The sequence below is a fragment of the Arachis hypogaea genome, chromosome 13, assembly GCF_003086295.3.
Source record: "Arachis hypogaea cultivar Tifrunner chromosome 13, arahy.Tifrunner.gnm2.J5K5, whole genome shotgun sequence".
NCBI classification, from domain to species: Eukaryota; Viridiplantae; Streptophyta; class Magnoliopsida; order Fabales; family Fabaceae; genus Arachis; species Arachis hypogaea.
Window position 1 is genome coordinate 121,630,239 of NC_092048.1, and position 17,769 is coordinate 121,648,007.

Sequence of the window (17,769 nt, forward strand, 5' to 3'; positions counted from 1 at the left end):
AGGATGAAGAGTTGAAATTGGATAAGAGTAGCCATGATAGAGATGTAGAGTTGTTGAATAAAAAGAAAGATGACCTTTCCAATTTGAATAACTAAGTTATTGAAGTTACTGTGAAGCTAAAAAACATGATGAGTGGCCGTGAGACCGAGATTTTGGATGTGTTTGCCGAAGGATTTGAACGTGCTGTGACTCAAGCCAAGTTATTAGCCCCTGAGGGTGATTTCTTGGCAATGGATCCGAGCAAGGTGGTTCGTGATGGACTTTTGGTGGATGATGAGGATGTTGCCGAGGATGGGGATGACAATCTAGTAGACTGATTTTTTGTAGTTTGTTTAAGAAACTTTTTATTTTGGTAGCTTGAAATGTTTGACTGTTGCCAATTTGTCTTGGCTTTTATTGAAATTTATAATAGGTAGCCTTTAAATTGTCTTCATTTTGATAATATTTAATCACTGTCTGATGATATGGTTGTTGTTTGATGAACCTTGATGCCAATCTGTTTTGGCTATTGAAATTTGTATTAGGTTGAGACTGGTCTTGTTTGCATAACGACTAACTACTTGGTGATTTAGTAGATCAATGTTTGAATGAATTAGGCAATGGCCATGAAAGATTGCCATTAATGTATCTGTCCCCATGACTGAAAGGGGTTTGATAGGATTGAATTTGTTTGAGCGAGAGTATCTTGTTAGTTCACCTTTATTTGGTGATTTGATTGATGATTTAGTTTGATTGCGCAAGTGAAAACGATGTGACTTTGATTTGAACAATTATCGCGAATGGATAAGTGTTGGTGTTTGTTTGATATTTGTTGACTATTGATAATCATAGTTTGGAAGATAGTTGATATAGATCCGATGATGATTGATATAGATCGGATGATTATTGATGTGGATTCGATCGTGATTGATATAGATTGAAAAAGTAGATATAGATAAAAAAAAGTGGATAATAGATATAGATCGGCTTTTTATTGGCATAATGATTTATTATATGAACTTTGTTTACAAAGGTGCAGGTAGGCTTGCCTCATTAAAACCTCTCCAAGCAAAACCAGTTTTGGAAAAAAATCTTGTGAGTAGGAAAAATAGTATAAGCATGTCCCTGTCTTTTAGCTATAATATTGCTTTAAAGAAGAAATATTCCAGGAGTTAGGTAACATGGTATCATCTAAGGATTCGAGCTTATAAGCTCCTTTTCCGAGGACCTCAAGGATTCTGAGTGAGCCCTTCCATTTGGCGACGAGCTTTCCATGGAATGGTGGTCGTCTGGCTTGCTCGGTCTTTTTGAGTACTAAGTCACCAACTTGAAATGAGCGAGGATGGACCTTCTGATTGTACCTCCGAGCTATGTTTTGTTGCATTGCTCGGTGGTGGACAAAGGCTATGTCTCAGACTTCTTCAATTAAATCAAGTTCAGTTCGTTGAGCTTTATCATGATCGGTTGCTTGTGTTCTTAGTGAGGATTAAAAGATCTCCAAGGGAATCATTACTTCAAACTTGTAGACTAAGCGGAATGGGGTTTCTTTAGTAGTAGAGTGTGTTGTGGTGTTATAACCCTATAAGATTTTTGGAAAAAGCTCGGCCCAAAGGCTTTTTGCATCATCAAGTTTCTTTCTCAAAGCATGTAGAACCACCTTGTTAGTAGCTTCAGCTAATCCGTTTGTTTGCGGATATTCATCTGAGGAGAAATGTTGTTTGATTTTTAAGTTCTATAAAAAAGATGCGAAATTATGGTCGACAAACTAGCAACCATTGTCAGTAATAATATGATGGGGTATACCAAATTTGCATATAATGTGCTTCCAAACAAAGGAAATCATTTGTTGTGATGTGATTTTGGCCAGTGGTTGTGCCTCAATCCATTTGGAAAAGTAGTCAATTGGCACAACTAAAAATTTTACCTGTCCTAGTGCAATAGGAAAGGGGCTGAGGATGTCAATACCCCATTGATAGAATGGCCAGCTTACCTTAGAATGATGCAATAGCTTGGCTGACATATGTATTATTGGAGCGTGTTTCTGACAATTTATGCAGGTTTTCACCTTTTGATGGCAGTCTTTCTGTAAGCTCGGACAGAAAAATCCATCTTGGAGAATTTTTTAGGATAAGCTCCGGGCGCCTATATGTGTGCCGCATATTCCTTCATGATCCTCGGCCAAGGCAAGGTCAGCTTCTGACCTGCTTAGACACTTTAAAAGAGGGCAAGTATAGCCTCACCTATGTAGGTTATCATTTAACAATGTAAAGAACGAAGCTTGTCTCCTGGATTTTTTCAAATTAGTGATTTCAGAGGAAATATTTCCAGTTTTTAGATAATGGTTGTAAGGCCATCGCCAATCATCTTTGTCAGTAATGTGGCAAATGTTAATGAAATGGAAGCTTGGTGTAATCAAAGTGGATTGTAAAGGAGTAACAGTGTATGATTGTCTACTGGTGAGCTTTAACAAGATGCCGGATTGGTGATTTTGTTCTCTGGGAATATAATGAATTTCAAATTTTGAAAAATGAGTTATAAGGGTGTTGACAACATCCAAGTATTTTTTTTAAAGGGGATCTTTTACTTGAAAAGATTGATCTACTTGTTGTACTACTAATAAAGAGTCACAGTGTACTTTTATTGCAAAAATATTTAATTCGATGATTGACCTTAAGCCGGCAATGAGAGCTTCATATTTAGCCTGATTGTTGCTAGGCCTTGAAGGAGAAGTGTAGAGAATGTTCCAAAACTATTCCAGTTGGATCTTCTAGAAGAATTCCTGCCCCTGACCCTTGAGGGTTGGAGGCGCCATCGACATAAAGTGTCCATTCTGCTGGCATATCATTGGAGTTGGGAGTAGTAAACTCGACAACAAAGTCAGCTAGGCATTGTGATTTGATTGATCCCTGGGATTGGTATTTAATATCAAACTCAGATAATTCGTTAGACCACTTTATTAGTCGGCCAACCAGTTCTGGTTTTGTGAGCACTTGTCATAGCAGCTGGTTAGTTCGGATATTAATGGTATGACTCTGGAACTAAGGTCGAAGACACCTAGCTAAAAAGACTAAGGCAAGAGCAAGCTTTTCTATCTTTGGATAGCGAAGTTTGGGATTTCCAATGATTTGCTGGTGAAGTAAACAGGTCGTTGGATTTTGTCCCTTTCTGTAACAAGAACAGAACTAATTGCCCAATTAGTTATAGATAGATAAAGATAAAGTTCTTCTCCAAATTCAGGCTTTTGTAAAATGGGAGATTTTGAAAGAATAGTTTTTAAATCGGAAAAACAATTTCACATTTATCATCCCATTTGAAGTTGTTTTCCTTTTTGAGAGATCGAAAAAAGTAGAAAGATTTGGAAGCTAAACAAGGTGAAAATCTTGATAAAGCGACGAGTCTCCCTATTAATCGTTGAAATTTTTTGATTGTTTGAGGAGTTTATATGTCCAAAACAACCCGACATTTTTCTGGATTTGCTTTTATACCTCGGCTTGTCAGTAAAAAGCTGAGGAATTTACCTCCTTGGATGCCAAAGGCAATTTCTTAGGGTTTAACCTCATGTTATATTGTCGAATTTGTGCGAAGATTTCTTCCAGGTCGTCTATGTAGAATTTGCCAACTTTGGTTTTGGCAACCATGTCATCAATGTAAACCTCGATGTTTCGACCAATTTGCTTGGTGAACATTTTGTCCATAAGTCTCTGGTAAGTAGCTCCTGCATTCTTAAGGCCAAAGGGCATAGCTTTACAACAAAAATTACCATATTTAGTTATAAAAGCAGTTTTTTTTGTCAGATGGGTGCATGAGGATCTGGTTATAACTAGAGTATGCATCCATAAAACTTAAAGTGCCATATCCTTATGAGTTATCAACTAAAGTATCAATGGATGGTAAAGGATATGCATCTTTAGGATATTCTTTATTTAAATCAGTAAAGGATGCACATGCGCCATTTACCATTATTTTTCTTTACCATGGATGCTTGTTTCTTTTTAGATCCAAGGTTATGCTTTTTCTGCGCTATAGGTTGGACTGACGAGTTGATTGCCAGCTGATGAGATATTACTGAAGGATCAATGCCTGGCATGTCAGCAGGGGTCCAGGCGAAGAGGTCGTCATTTTTTTGGAGGAAGAGAACGAGTTGTTCCCTTTCAGTATCCTGCATAGTTGAACCTACAAAAGTGAACTTGTTTGGATCGTTAGTTAAAGGGATTTTCTGTAATTCCTCCATTCAGATAGGACGATCTTGAAACTCGGCGCGTGGGTCCAACTCGGATAAAGAAGGGAGCTGAAGCGAATTGTGGACAGCATTTACTTGTGCACCTATAGCTCGGTTGGCCATTTTGAGACTGATGTTATAACAATGCCGAGCTTCACGGTGGTCACTATAAATTGTGGCAAAGAGGTTGTCCTGCACATGAAACTTCACACAAAGATGAATTGTAGATACAATTGCGCCGAACTTATTTAGGAAAGGTCGGCCAAGTATTGATTTGGCTGAGTTGTAGGTTCTTTTTCCTTTTCCCGAGAAGATTGACCCGCAGAAGATAAGTCAGATTGACGTGTGTTGCACTTTTGGATGTGTCCGCTGATGTATTTGTCCAGATGTCCTTGTCGAGCTAAGCGTTCAAGCAAGTCTTTATCTACAACACACTCGTCAGTGGTGTGCTCGTGCTTTTGGTGAAAAGTACAGTACTTTGTGTCTTGGTAGGTTCCTGTCTTTTGAGGAGGTTTGATGAGCTTTGAATTTAATATTTCTTTGATGATTTCCTCCCTTTTGGTGTTGAACTGGGTATAAAAATCATAACGCGGCGCCAATCGAAAGGATTCCTTACTGTTCTGAGTTTTATCGTCATCTTTATTGTTTTGGTTCTTCTCGAATTTCCATGCATGGTGCAATTCTTCAATTTCCATTTGACATTTAGCCTTCTCTCGAAATTCGGCTAAGGTTTTGGGTTTGGCCACTGTGATGGTTTCTTAAAACTTTCCTGCGGAGTCCACTCTTTATAGCATGTAGGTGTACCTCGGGGTGGAGGTCTGGTATGGTCATTGCCACTTTGGTAAAACGGGTGATATAATTCCTTAAAATTTCGTGCTGTCCTTACTTAATAGTGTTTAAATAGTCAGAGTCATGTAGATAGATAGAAGATGCAGTGAACTGATCTTCGAATTGTTTGGCGAGCTCCTGAAAGCGTGAAATAGAATCTGCAGGCAAAGAAGAAAACCAATCAAGTGTAGGACCATCTAAAAACGAAGAAAAACAATGGCATAAAATAGAATCAGAAGCACCGTTGGCGATCATCATAGATCGGAATTTCTTGATGTGCTTTTTCGGGTCTCCTATGCCATCGTAGGGAGTCAATGTGAGCGCTAAGGTGAAGTTCCTAGGTATCCTGAAATTTATAACGTCGGCCGTGAATGGTCCAATAGCGTTATCCAACTCGTCATCATCATCATTTTGTTGATTTCCCTCAGGTCGTTGAGTTTTAGAAATGTGTGTTGGATTAGAATTGTCTTACTCATCCTCTAGTCGCTCATTGTGACTGTCGTTATGCTCAATCTGAGCATTGGTTAGCTCGGCTATTTGATTCGCCATTCATTGATTTTCTTCTGCCATGCACTGATTGGCCTGTTGTAACTCTGTTACCATCCAAAGAAACTCAGATGGTGTGGGAGGAGGTAAGTCAGCCATGATCATGAAAAGGATTTTTGGGACCTATAGAAAGAAGGGTTTTTATTCCGTACCCCATAGTGGGCACCAATTGTTCTTGCTGAAGTTTAGCCAGTGTATAGCTCGTCCGCCAATGAATATCTTCGAGCTTTCCTATCGGGATGAGTTGTTCGTCGGCAGTGAGAGAACAAGGGGGTGGGTACCTGCAAAAGGCACTCCGACACTCAAATAAGTAAGTGAGTAATAAACTTTGCAGAATGCAATGAATTCAACGAATCTTCTTTCCATTTTTTTTATATCTGAAAATGAGAAGTAACAGTTATATCTCCGAATAAAAATATTTTAAGCGGAGAGTAATAGCATATCTAACGTTTTGGTACGGTTATTGACAGCCGATTTATAAGTTTATGGCCGAATTATAACTTATAACCGATGTATAACGGTCGTATCAATCATAATAATAATAATTAATAACTTATTATTAAAAAATACAATAATAATAATAATAATAATAATAATAAATATTATTATTATTATTATTATTATTATTATTATCACAATAATAATATCGTTATCTTAATAACAATAACATAACATAACAAACTAACACTACACTAACATTCTAACAATAATATAATCATAATAATAATAACAACGGTAATAGTAATAATAATATTTCTACCTACTGATAATAGTAATAACATTTTACTAAGTAATAATAATAATAATAATAATAATAAAAGTTAAATTTTATCCCAAAAATTTACTAATGAAACAAAAATAAATAAATTCATTCATAATTAAAATGCAAAAAAAAAAAAAAACTTACTCATTATTGAAAATGATCCAAAAATTCAATAATATGTTCTTCAGGTAATATAAAACGATTCCGCTAAATAGACAACAGAGAATCTGAACAACATGAATAAAGGGCTGAAAATTTGGCCCAATAAAATTTAAAAAAAAAATACTCCACCCAAATTACCCAACCAAAAAATTTCATTCAGTAATTCAAAAATTTAATCATCCGTATACCTAGTAAATTGAACGTCCAACATATTTTAATTGTATCTAACTAAATCCATTCCAATCAAATAACCATCCACATAAGAATTAAAATAACAATCCGCTACCTACTAAAATGACCATTCAACTAAGAATTAAAATAATCATCCGCATACCTACTAAAATAACCTATCACTACAAGAAAAAGCATATTTTTCGACGAAAAAAATTGACGATTATCTCTCCCGTCAATATTTTATGACAGCTTGTTGTTGATATTTAAAAAAAAGAGATAATTAAAAATAAAACAATAAAATCCATAGCCCGACCGTCCATTTTTTTATGATACTTTAACTCTTTCTTGTTATCATCACATTGTGGACGAAGCAGGAGAAAATACTTTTATTTTAAAATCAACAAATATGACGTCTATTTTATTATTTAAATTATCGACAATATTTATCGTCAATAATTTTAAACGGTCTAGATTGTTTTCTAAAATTAAATAAGTGGTGTTGATTTAATATATAAAAAATAAACGCTTAGAATTTTACTTTTTTTTAAATTAAAATCAACGAATTTGCCCGATTTTTATTACTAAAACAAAGTCGCGCGTCCACTTCCTGCTCCAAAGTTCAGAAACACCATTTCATCACTAACCTCAAATTCACGCCATTTTCACCGCTAACACCACGTCCACTTCCCCCAAATTCTCCATTTCATAACTAACCTCCAAATTCATACCATTTTCAATCGTCATTCTCTGCTGCCGTCGTCGCTCCGTCACGGTTTCGCCGCCGTCGCTCCTCTTGCTCACGCCATCGTCGCGCTCTGTTGCCGCCGTGCTGCTGTCGCTCTCCATGTTCGCGCCACTGTCGCTCCTCTTGCTTGTGCCGCCGTCGTTCCGCTGCTGCCGTGCCGTCGTCGCTCCTCCTACTTTGGTCCTTCTCCGCTCTCTCTCAATCGAGCTCACAAGAACCAAGTATCTTTTTCTGTTACTGTTACTGAACCTTTTTCAAAGCCAACTTCAACCATCGTGCATTACTATTTCTTTGGATAAGGAATGGAATTCATAGTTTCATAATTTATTGTAATGAATCAGGAGGTTTTGTCCTGGTTAATCTTCTTGCTGAGACTTTAAATTGAAATGACTATGGTGTTTTGAATTGTAGAACCTGAATCAATTGGTAAATCAGGTAGGTGATGATATTTTTCTCTTTTGACTCTCCAACTAAGGAGTAGCAAGCATAGCTAGATACACATATTTATGAAATTTGAGGAGTAGAGAGGTTTAGCTTGGTTCTTCACTTGATGTTGTTTATGTGGTGAACGATGATATTGTGTTTTTTCTTAGTTCATGGATAGAGATTAGCTCTGATTTGTTCTACTGAACCTTATTGCAGAACTGATGCAAAAGTAATAGGATGAGATATAGATAATCCTTATATAAATGCCTTTTGTGTTTTGACGTTACTGCACACACCTAATAATGAACTTGAAGATACTAATAGTGAGTAGTTAATGCCTTAATCCAGCAGAATTCCTCATTCACTTTTGTCATAATGTGCACACGTTAGAACACTTGATTCTGTGTAGCTTTAGGAAGCTCTTTTAGAAATTATTTTAGTAGGTAAGCCTTTTAAATTTGTGTTGGATAACATTGGCAACTAGAACTACAAATACAATTGGTAGCAAACTTAGCAGCATGAAGATAGAAACCCAGATAAGATCTAGTACCACATGCATAGAGCAAGTTATAATTTGTGTGAGAGCATATGTTTATTATTTGTGTTCGAGACATGAAAGTTAAAAAATATGTATATATACTTTGTCCAAATATTAACTTAAATAAGCATTTGGGCATTCATACGAACTCCTTTCTACACATTGTAGATAAATAAAAACTTGGACGACAAATGAACTCCTTTCTCTGTAGCAGTGTATTTTCTTGCTCTCTTTGATTTTACCTATGTTTATAAACAGGTTGGAAATAATTTTGGTTGGCGTTGTGCTTTTTGGGTGGAGGTTGCTTTAATGCTTCCATTTGCTATATAGGGGTTTACTTTGAAACCTTTGCAAATGAAAGGTGCATGTTTGTCTTGCATTGATATTATGTCATTTTGTAATGTAATTAACATCTCTAAAATTCTGAACTCTACTTGTTGATACAGGTATGGCTCCAGGTGGTTCAACAAAGGTGCTAGCCGCTGACACAGTTGTGCCAGGAGTTCAAGGTACCATTATGTTTTAGAGTAGTGCTATCTGAGACAACATTAATGCATTTTCTAATAATATATTTCAGTTCATATAGTACCATTCCTCTAACTTAAGATTAAAACAAAGTTCTGCCCACAGAGCAAACCTAGTAGAAGTGGTACACACCAATTATTTTTTAATAAAAATTTAGGTTTCTGTTCTCTTGGCTTGCTTCAATTTTCCATAAACCATTTCATTCATGTGATGGATAGACGTGGAGGCTTCAAATAGCAAAGATGAGTCGGTGTCCTCGAGTGCAGAGGTTGGAGATAAAATCTCACATGAACCTTCCAAGTGAGAACAACACACTTATTCTCCATTTATAAAGTTGTTTCTTTAATGTAAATAAATGATTAATTGGCTCCTATAGTGATCATTGATTATGTATTTCAAATTACAATTGATTGATTCTTATCTTATTTCAGGTCAAAATCTGGAACCCCCGCAATATCAGATCAGTTCTCACAAATTTTTCAAGATATGAAAGAACTTTTGCTTGATAAGATTTTTGTCGTCACTATTCTAGGTATTTGTTCTTCTTACTGGTTTACTTATGCATCAACTTATTTCCTTAACTTTAATTAGTATTGTTGTTAAGTTCATGGCAGAAGCTGCAATATAACCACCTTACTCACTTATGACCTTAGCACCATCATCTCAAACTATACAGCTTCTAAGTTTATGAGTTATTGTTTTGTACGTGTTGTCTCTTCATTCAGTTTTATTACTTGAATATTTGCAGGTTACATAGCATACAACTTTGTTATAGGTGCTTACTCATATTGGGCCCGAAAGCTGGTTATAGCATATATCATATCGTGAGACTTCGTTTGTCTAATGACCACATGTACGTTTATGATTTTATTTACGCGGTTGCTTCTTTCTACAATTCTACTATGAATTTTAACTTGCATAAATAAGATATAGATTGTGTTATTTTAAGATAATACACCGCTTAAACCATAATATTATTTGTATAATTATTGTTAAACCAAGGACATACATTTTACCTTGGCAGACTAATGCAGATATGATGTTTGGAGGAATCACAGTTGTATCTTGTATGTGGAATATTGGGCACATTAGCAGGAGGCATTGCTCTTGATTTCATGACTAACTCCCTATCAAATGCATTTAAGGTTGATGAGATTTTGCCACTTCTTCATACCTGTTTGCGGCTTGCCCTTCATACCAGAGTTCCACTTTTATATTTAAATGTTTGCAGCTTCATACCAGGGTTGGAAGAGAACGGTGAGGGGGGCGACGATGTCAAGAGCTTTGAGGTGACGACGATGACAGTTGCGGGAGAGATTAACGTCGGTGAGGGGGTGCAAAACGGAGTCACTAACAGAGTTGGAGGAAAACTTGGTGCGGCGGTGAGGGAGCAACAGTGTCAAGAGCTTTGCGGCGACGACAATGACGGTTGCGGGAGAGATCGACGCCGTCGAGGGAGTGGTGGGGTGCAAAACGTACAATATATGAATGTGTAATAACCGTATGTAGTGGTTTAGCGTTTAGGTGCTAATCCTAATTTTTTCAAATTTTAAAATTTGATATTAATTGTTTAATTAATTAAGAATCTGAATTTTAATTTCAAATTTATCTTCCCTTTTTAAACCATTGTTTACTATATACATTGTTTTCTTATACTTTTCCAATGTAAAATCACGAATCATTTTTTTCACTCCTCACTCACTCAAACAACCTCCCTCTTCTTTCTTTCTTCTTCCCTGGATAACTCTTTCTTCTTCCCTGGATAACTCTTTCTTCTTCTTCAAATGGGTTTCACGAAACCCTCAGCATACACAACCGTAAACCCAAAACACAGATATAAAGACCGCCCTCATCCCCCTCAACTACACGTGTCGGACATGCAAAGAGGGGTGCTGCAAAATATAACTTGCGTTTGGGAATGACCAGGCCACTTGCAAAATGCAGGTAGCGTTTGGTGTTGGGTATATGAAGATGGTAAGATGACAAAATCTTATATTTATGTAGTGGTTTCAAGGCACGATTAGATCGCTTTCTTTAGAGAGATATTTGTCCCCACACTTAGTTGCTATAGGGTTAATGACAATAATCTCCCAAGATACAATGAAACCTAAGAATTTCTTAATTAGCAATAGTAAGAAATTCTCAACTCTCTTGAACAAAAAAAATCTCTTAATGGTTGAGTAATTTGTACACTTAGTACGTCATATCTGAAATAGTGAACAAGGACTTATTTATACATATTGCACATAGCAATTATGATTAGTTACGTATACAAATGGTTGTATCTTTTCTATTGCCAATAGATACAATGTTTTGAACATACACAACTCTTAAAGAGTTGTGTCCCTTTAGCCAGTAGACACAATATTTTGAACATACACAATCCTTAAAAGGTTGTGTCCCTTCAACCAAATGGTACTAAACGGTTAGTAACCGTTTATTAATATTAATAATATTAATAATAATATCAATAATATTAATAATATTAATTAATCAAATTTGTAAATACGCTTCAATCCCCCACTATTTACAAAATTTAAATATCATACAAGTATATGCATAAAGAATGTATCACTAAGATTAAACATTCTTTTAGTGTAAATTTTAAAGTTCTAACGAAGTAATAGGTGTCTAATCGATTAAACCTATACTCCATATGCTAGTACCAAAAATCACACACATTACTTATACCCTCCAAGTTCAAGAGTTTACAATTTTAAGCACTTATATGGCCTTGTGCTCATCCTGGTTTCATGAATATTTACGAGAATAAAACCTCTAAAATTCTCGATTAGAGCGGCACCACTCTTATATTCATATAGGTGGAATCTTTTTATAGATAATATTATCATTCCATTAAGAGTTTAAACTCACCCTCCTAATTTATTGTAAATAGCACTAAATCCTATACCTTAGTGCTCCAATTGCTAAATAACTTGTTATTACCCATTAAACCTTGAAACTAGTGGTCTACTAGAATAAGGTTGGGTTCCCATCATTTAGCAATAATAGGTTTTAATCCCATTTTAGCAGTAGTTTCTTTGATTTTATCCCTTGACAAACCTTTAGTCAAAGGATCTGCTAAATTTCCTTGAGATCTTATATAAGTAATGGTAATTACACCATCATCTATTAGTTGCCTCACAAACTCATGTCTCAAACTTATATGTCTAGACTTTCCATTATAAAACTTGTTATATGCTCGAGACATGGTTGATTCACTATCACAGAAGATTGAAATGGCTGTCGTCTGCTGTGGCCACAACTTTATATCATATAACAAATTTCTTAAACATTCCGCTTCTTTACCTGCGGCTGATAAAGCTACAAACTCAGCCTCCATAGTAGAATGTGTAATACATGTTTGTTTCTTTGAGGCCCAACTTATTGCTCCACCACCTATGGTGAAAATCCATCCTGAAGTGGATTTGTTATCACTAAGATTTGTAATCCAACTTGCGTCGGAATAACCTTCTAAAACTGCGGGATAATCACTATAATGTAATCCCAAGTTTATGGTTTTCTTGAGAAAACCAAGAACTCTTGTTATAGCTTTCCAATGTTGATTGCTAGGCTTTCCTGTAAACCTTGATAATTTGCACACAGCAAATGCTATATCAGGTCTAGTACAATGCATTGCATACATTAAACTTCCTATAGCACTAGCATATTCTAATTGTGCTATAGGTCTTCCCATGTTTCCTTCTAATTTAAGATTAGGATCATACGGCGTATTGGATTCTTTAATTGTGAGATGATCAAACTTCATTCTTATGCACCTTTATGCCTAATATTGTATCAACTTCATTCAAATCCTTCATCTTGAATTTAGAAGTTAGATACTCTTTCGTTATACGAATTCCTTCTAAATTTGTTTCGATGATTAACATATCATCAACATATAAACAAATAATTACTCCATAATCTTTAGTAAATTTTGAGTAAATACATTTATCCGCACTATTATGTGAGAAGCCATTCGATAACACCACTGAATCAAACTTCTCATGCCATTGTTTAGGCGCTTGTTTTAGCCCATACAAAGACTTAATTAATTTGCAAACTTTCTTTTCATTTCCGGGTAGCACATAGCCTTCCAGTTGCTCCACATAAATTTCTTCATTAAGATCTCCATTTAAAAAAGCCGTTTTAACATCTATTTGATGTATATGAAGCTTATGTATGGATGCTAATGCTATAAGAGCCCTAATAGAAGTCATTCTTGCCACAGGTGCGTAGGTATCAAAATAGTCTAGACCTTCTTGTTGTCTAAACCCCTTGGCCACTAACCTTGCTTTAAAGGTTTGTAATGAACCATCAGTGTTGTACTTTCTTCTAAATACCCACTTACATCCTATAGGCTTTGATCCTGGAGGCAAATCAACCAAGACCCAAGTATTGTTAGATAATATTGAGTCCATTTCATCGTTTATTACTTCTTTCCAAAAAGCAGAATCCCTTGAAGCCATAGCCTCTTTGAACATTTGAGGATCACCCTCTATGTTCATCACAATAGAAATCTTGTTTGTTACAGAATTCCTAGTTCCTTCTACCAAAAAGGTGATAGCCTGAGAAGAAATAAAATCTGGACCCAAGTCCTTTTCTTTTCTTACTCTCAAACTCTTCCTTGGTTCAATCAACTCTTTGTCGTTTAGACGTTTATTATTTTGATTATTTATTTCTTATGAAATATTAGTATCATTTTGGAGATACTCTGAATTAGAAGTTGAATCATTGATAAATTTATTTTCAATAAATTCTACTTCTCTTGATTCAACAACTACATTAGACACTAAGTCTAATATTCTATATGCTTTAGAATTTTGAGCATATCCTATAAAAGCGCCTTTTATGGCTCTTGGCTCCAATTTGGTTCTCTTTTGATCAGGAACTCGATAAAAGGCTAAACACCCCCACACTTTAAGATAATTTAAATTAGGTTTCCTTCCTTTCCAAATTTCATAAGGAGAAACCTTTCTATGTCTTGATGGTATCCTATTATGGATATGACATGATGTCAATAATGCTTCACCCCACAAATTGTAAGGAAATTTTGCATTTAGTAACATTGAATTAACCATATCCACTAAGGTACGGTTTTTCCTTTCCGCCAAACCATTTTGTTGCGGAGTATATGGAGCGGAAGATTCATGCACAATACCATGTAATTCACAAAAGTGATCAAATTCATTAGAAAAATATTCTCCACCTCGATCACTACGAAAAACTTTTATTTTCTTATTATGCATATTTTCTACTTCCATTTTATATTTCTTAAACATTTCAAAAGCTTCATCTTTATTTCTAAGCAAATACACATAAGTAAATCTAGAACAATCATCAATGAAGGTTATAAAGTATCTTTTTTATCCTCTTGTAATATTGTCATTTAGTTCACAAATATCACTATGAATCAATTCTAATAAATGTGTATTTCTTTCAACCTTAGGAAAAGGTTTCTTAGTAATTTTAGATTGTATGCAAATATCACATTTCTTATTAAAATCCTTGTTACTAAGATCAATATAGTCATTCTTTTGCATATATTCAATTGATTTGTAATTTAAGTGTGCTAATCTACTATGCCATAAATCACAAGAATCAACAACATACAAGGAAACATTCACTTTATTAATACTAAGTTTAAACATGCCTTCAGTACAATATCCTTTTCCTATGAATACATCATGCTTAAGCAGGATCACTTTATCGGATTCCATTACAACTTTGAATCCTTTCTTACACAAGAGACTAACAGAAACTAAATTTTTTCTCAAATCTGGAACATGAAGTACATTTATTAAACTTAATTTCTTTTCAGATGTAAAATTTAATTCCACACTTCCTTGACCACAAACTTTGGCTGAGTTATCATTGCCCATCAATACTTCTCTATTGTTCACTTCTTCATATGTTTTGAATTGGTTGCGATCATTGCAAACGTGAACAGTAGCCCCAGAATCTAACCACCACTCAAGTGATTTTCCTTGTGTTGCTATGTTAACTTCTGTAACCATGCCAATATGCATGTTTTGTACTTTTTTTACAACCATAGCAATTAGATCCTTTTCTTCCACTAAGTTGGTCTTTGATGCTTCCTTTTTCAGAAGTCTACATTCTTTGATATAGTGTCCTTTCTTGTGACAATGATAACACTCTCTTTGTCTCTTCTTATCTTGCTTTGAATCTTTAGAGAACTTTCTTTTCTTCTTATTGATGTTATTTTCATCAATATGATTCACTTTAGAACTTTGAGAAAGATACACAGCATCACGTTTTCGAGTTTCTTCCTCTATACGTATATGCCTTAGTAATTTCTCAATTGTGAAGTCCTCACCAAGATGTAAAAGTTTCTTCCTATAACCATTCCAAGATGAAGGCAATTTTGAAATAATTGCTCCAACTTGTAATGATTCAGGCATCACCACTTGTAGATCACGAAGTCTACTTACAAGGATTTGTAATTCATGAATTTGATCCATGACAGACATAGTATCATTCATAATAAATTCAAAATATTTCATCATGATAAACTTATCTGTTCCTTGTCATTCGGTATTGTACTTTTCTTCCAAAAACTTCCAAATCTCTAATGGTGATTGAATTGACATGTAGAGATCATAGAGTCGGTCGGATAAAGTGTTGAGGATATGACCTCGACATGCGAAAGTATCTTCATCACGTTTCTTCTTCAATTGAACGATCTTTTCTTTCTCTTCCGGTGTGACGTTTTCAGCGGCATCGACAATTGGTGTAGTCTTTGGGTCAATCACATATGCAAGCTTGAGAACCGAAAGAAGAAACATCATCTTGTCTTTCCAACGGTTGAAGTTCGTTCCATCAAAGCGATCTAACTTGACAAACTCTTGATTCATGACCTTGAACGTGGTGTTTTAATCTTGTGCCATCTTCAACTAATATCTCTCTAAAATTGTTGGGTATATGAAGATGGTAAGATGACAAAATCTTATATTTATGTAGTGGTTTCAAGGCACGATTAGATCGCTTTCTTTAGAGAGATATTTGTCCCCACACTTAGTTGCTATAGAGTTAATGACAATACTCTCCCAGGATACAATGAAACCTAAGAATTTCTTAATTAGCAATAGTAAGAAATTCTCAACTCTCTTGAACAAAAAAAAAAAAATCTCTTAATGGTTGAGTAATTTGTACACTTAGTACGTCATATCTGAAATAGTGAACAAGGACTTATTTATACATATTGCACATAGCAATTATGATTAGTTACGTATACAAATGGTTGTGTCTTTTCTATTGCCAATAGATACAATGTTTTGAACATACACAACTCTTAAAGAGTTGTGTCCCTTTAACCAATAGACACAATGTTTTGAACATACACAATCTTTAAAAGATTGTGTCCCTTCAACCAAATGGTACTAAACGGTTAGTAACCGTTTATTAATATTAATAATATTAATAATAATATCAATAATATTAATTAATCAAATTTGTAAATACCCTTCATTTGGCACGTTTTACGCAGTCAACGCCCATCTTGGTCTGTATGCATACAAGGAACAATTTGGTCCACGTTTCATCTTCTGGTGGTATACTCTGCAAAACGTGTTATATTTGGCAACCGTCGTCTTATTTTTTTTGTTCTATGCAAAACGTGGCTTACATTTTGTAAGCTTCTGTATCTGCAGATTTATATCCGAGTATTATACATTATGTATCAATATATTTATATTATGCTAATTTTTTTCTATTAATAAATTAATTTCTGAATTTGTTGTGTGTATATACATTATCATTATTTATCGTTGCATAATATAATAATTACTGACTAGACTTGCTATTTGGATCAAACCAAATGCATCGGAAACTCCTTTGCCTTGAAAGATACCAAGAAATGGACAAGTTGTTAAAACATATTTCTCTACATCATGTCATAAATAGACGTGTTTTATTGTAATTAACACACCGAAGAAAAAATATTTTAATTTAGTTTCTCCATCTATCAAAACATTACTGTAATTAGCATAATAATAAAGACATATATATAAAAGATTTGTGTTATTCGTTCAAGGACCTTGCGAATTAGTTGGAAGGAATACTTTGAAAACATTACCAATTTACCATTATTGTTACAACAGCATATTTTAAACACAATTTGAAAGTGTGAATTTCAGTGATCACTAAGGACAAATCACCTATTCCAATATTTAGTGCTCCGATATTTAGTGTACTATTTTGCACTTTTCTATTATATAATTTTTTTTATTCATAATTTTTGTGTGATTATATAATTTCACCATTAACAATGGCTTAATGTTACTATTGATAATTTAGAATAATACATTATACATGCCCCAAAAGTCAAAGAAATTATGTATGTCCATAAAGCATGCCGAATATAGTGTGTTGCTCTTAAATTGGCAATAAGACTGACTTTATTAGTATATTTTTCTAAAGCCTTTATTATTACACCTGTGTGTATTGCATGAATTTATTATTATTTATGCAACTAGTTTGAAGTTATTTTGCCCAATAATTAGGGGTGATCATGGATCGAATCCGATCCACATATTCGCGGTATTTATCCGAATCCGATCCGAAAATTGCGGATATAGATCCGATCCGCAAGGCTTTCGGATCGGATCGGATCGGATCCGCACACTAATCGGATCGAATTGCGGATTGTGTTGGTATCCGCATATCCGCGTATCCGCAAAAATAAAGAAATAAATAAATAAATATTTTTTTATGTTTTATTTCAACTAATAATTATCATATATGTTGTATTATTTTAATTTATTATTTAAGAAAAGTATGTTTAATATTATTTTAAGAGTAAACATATTTAAAAGAATAGAAAAATGAATTTTATTGATATTTTT

The 17,769-nt window shown here is 34.6% G+C and overlaps 3 protein-coding genes across 10 annotated transcripts; 1 reads left to right on the forward strand and 2 right to left on the reverse strand.

The window, feature by feature from the left end:
* The first annotated feature begins 7,217 nt into the window (after positions 1-7,217).
* Positions 7,218-10,528, forward strand: LOC112733026 (probable sphingolipid transporter spinster homolog 3). 8 transcript variants are annotated; one of them, XR_003168177.3, is made up of 8 exons: positions 7,279-7,637; positions 8,639-8,741; positions 8,827-8,889; positions 9,124-9,205; positions 9,337-9,437; positions 9,654-9,758; positions 9,930-10,050; positions 10,148-10,528. XR_003168177.3 is itself a non-coding variant. In XM_025781872.3 (7 exons), the coding sequence occupies exons 2-6, from the start codon at positions 8,735-8,737 to the stop codon at positions 9,731-9,733; spliced, it is 333 nt and encodes a 110-aa protein (XP_025637657.1). In that variant the 5' UTR covers positions 7,218-7,637; positions 8,639-8,734; the 3' UTR covers positions 9,734-9,758; positions 9,930-10,528. The 8 variants fall into 8 exon arrangements, 3 of the variants coding, with proteins under 3 accessions (XP_025637657.1, XP_025637659.1, XP_072069518.1); XR_003168176.3 differs by having other exon boundaries at positions 7,281-7,637; positions 10,137-10,528; XR_011870445.1 differs by having other exon boundaries at positions 7,295-7,596; positions 10,137-10,528.
* A 570-nt stretch (positions 10,529-11,098) lies between these two features.
* LOC140177702 (secreted RxLR effector protein 161-like) lies at positions 11,099-12,602 on the reverse strand. Its single transcript, XM_072210849.1, has 2 exons — positions 11,969-12,602; positions 11,099-11,112 (listed from the first exon to the last, which is right to left on the reverse strand). Exons 1-2 carry the CDS (start codon positions 12,600-12,602, stop codon positions 11,099-11,101), a joined length of 648 nt encoding a protein of 215 aa, XP_072066950.1.
* Positions 12,603-12,663: 61 nt separating this feature from the next.
* Positions 12,664-15,780, reverse strand: LOC140177703 (uncharacterized). Its single transcript, XM_072210850.1, has 4 exons — positions 15,470-15,780; positions 14,559-15,262; positions 12,970-13,403; positions 12,664-12,726 (listed from the first exon to the last, which is right to left on the reverse strand). Exons 1-4 carry the CDS (start codon positions 15,778-15,780, stop codon positions 12,664-12,666), a joined length of 1,512 nt encoding a protein of 503 aa, XP_072066951.1.
* Positions 15,781-17,769: the final 1,989 nt, after the last annotated feature.

What these genes read in the sequence shown, in the direction of transcription:
- LOC140177702 (XM_072210849.1), bottom strand. Translation starts at nt 12,602, where the DNA reads ATGGGAAGACCTATAGCACAATTAGAATATGCTAGTGCTATAGGAAGT.
- LOC140177703 (XM_072210850.1), bottom strand. Translation starts at nt 15,780, where the DNA reads ATGAATCAAGAGTTTGTCAAGTTAGATCGCTTTGATGGAACGAACTTC. An exon ending in TGGAAGTTTTTGGAAGAAAA is followed by an intron (nt 15,263 to 15,469) that starts GTACAATACCGA and finishes GAATGGTTATAG; the next exon opens with GAAGAAACTTTTACATCTTG. An exon ending in AAAAGGATATTGTACTGAAG is followed by an intron (nt 13,404 to 14,558) that starts GCATGTTTAAAC and finishes TGATGAACATAG; the next exon opens with AGGGTGATCCTCAAATGTTC.
- LOC112733026 (XM_025781872.3), top strand. An exon ending in AGTTGTGCCAGGAGTTCAAG is followed by an intron (nt 8,890 to 9,123) that starts GTACCATTATGT and finishes TGTGATGGATAG; the next exon opens with ACGTGGAGGCTTCAAATAGC. An exon ending in ATCTCACATGAACCTTCCAA is followed by an intron (nt 9,206 to 9,336) that starts GTGAGAACAACA and finishes ATCTTATTTCAG; the next exon opens with GTCAAAATCTGGAACCCCCG.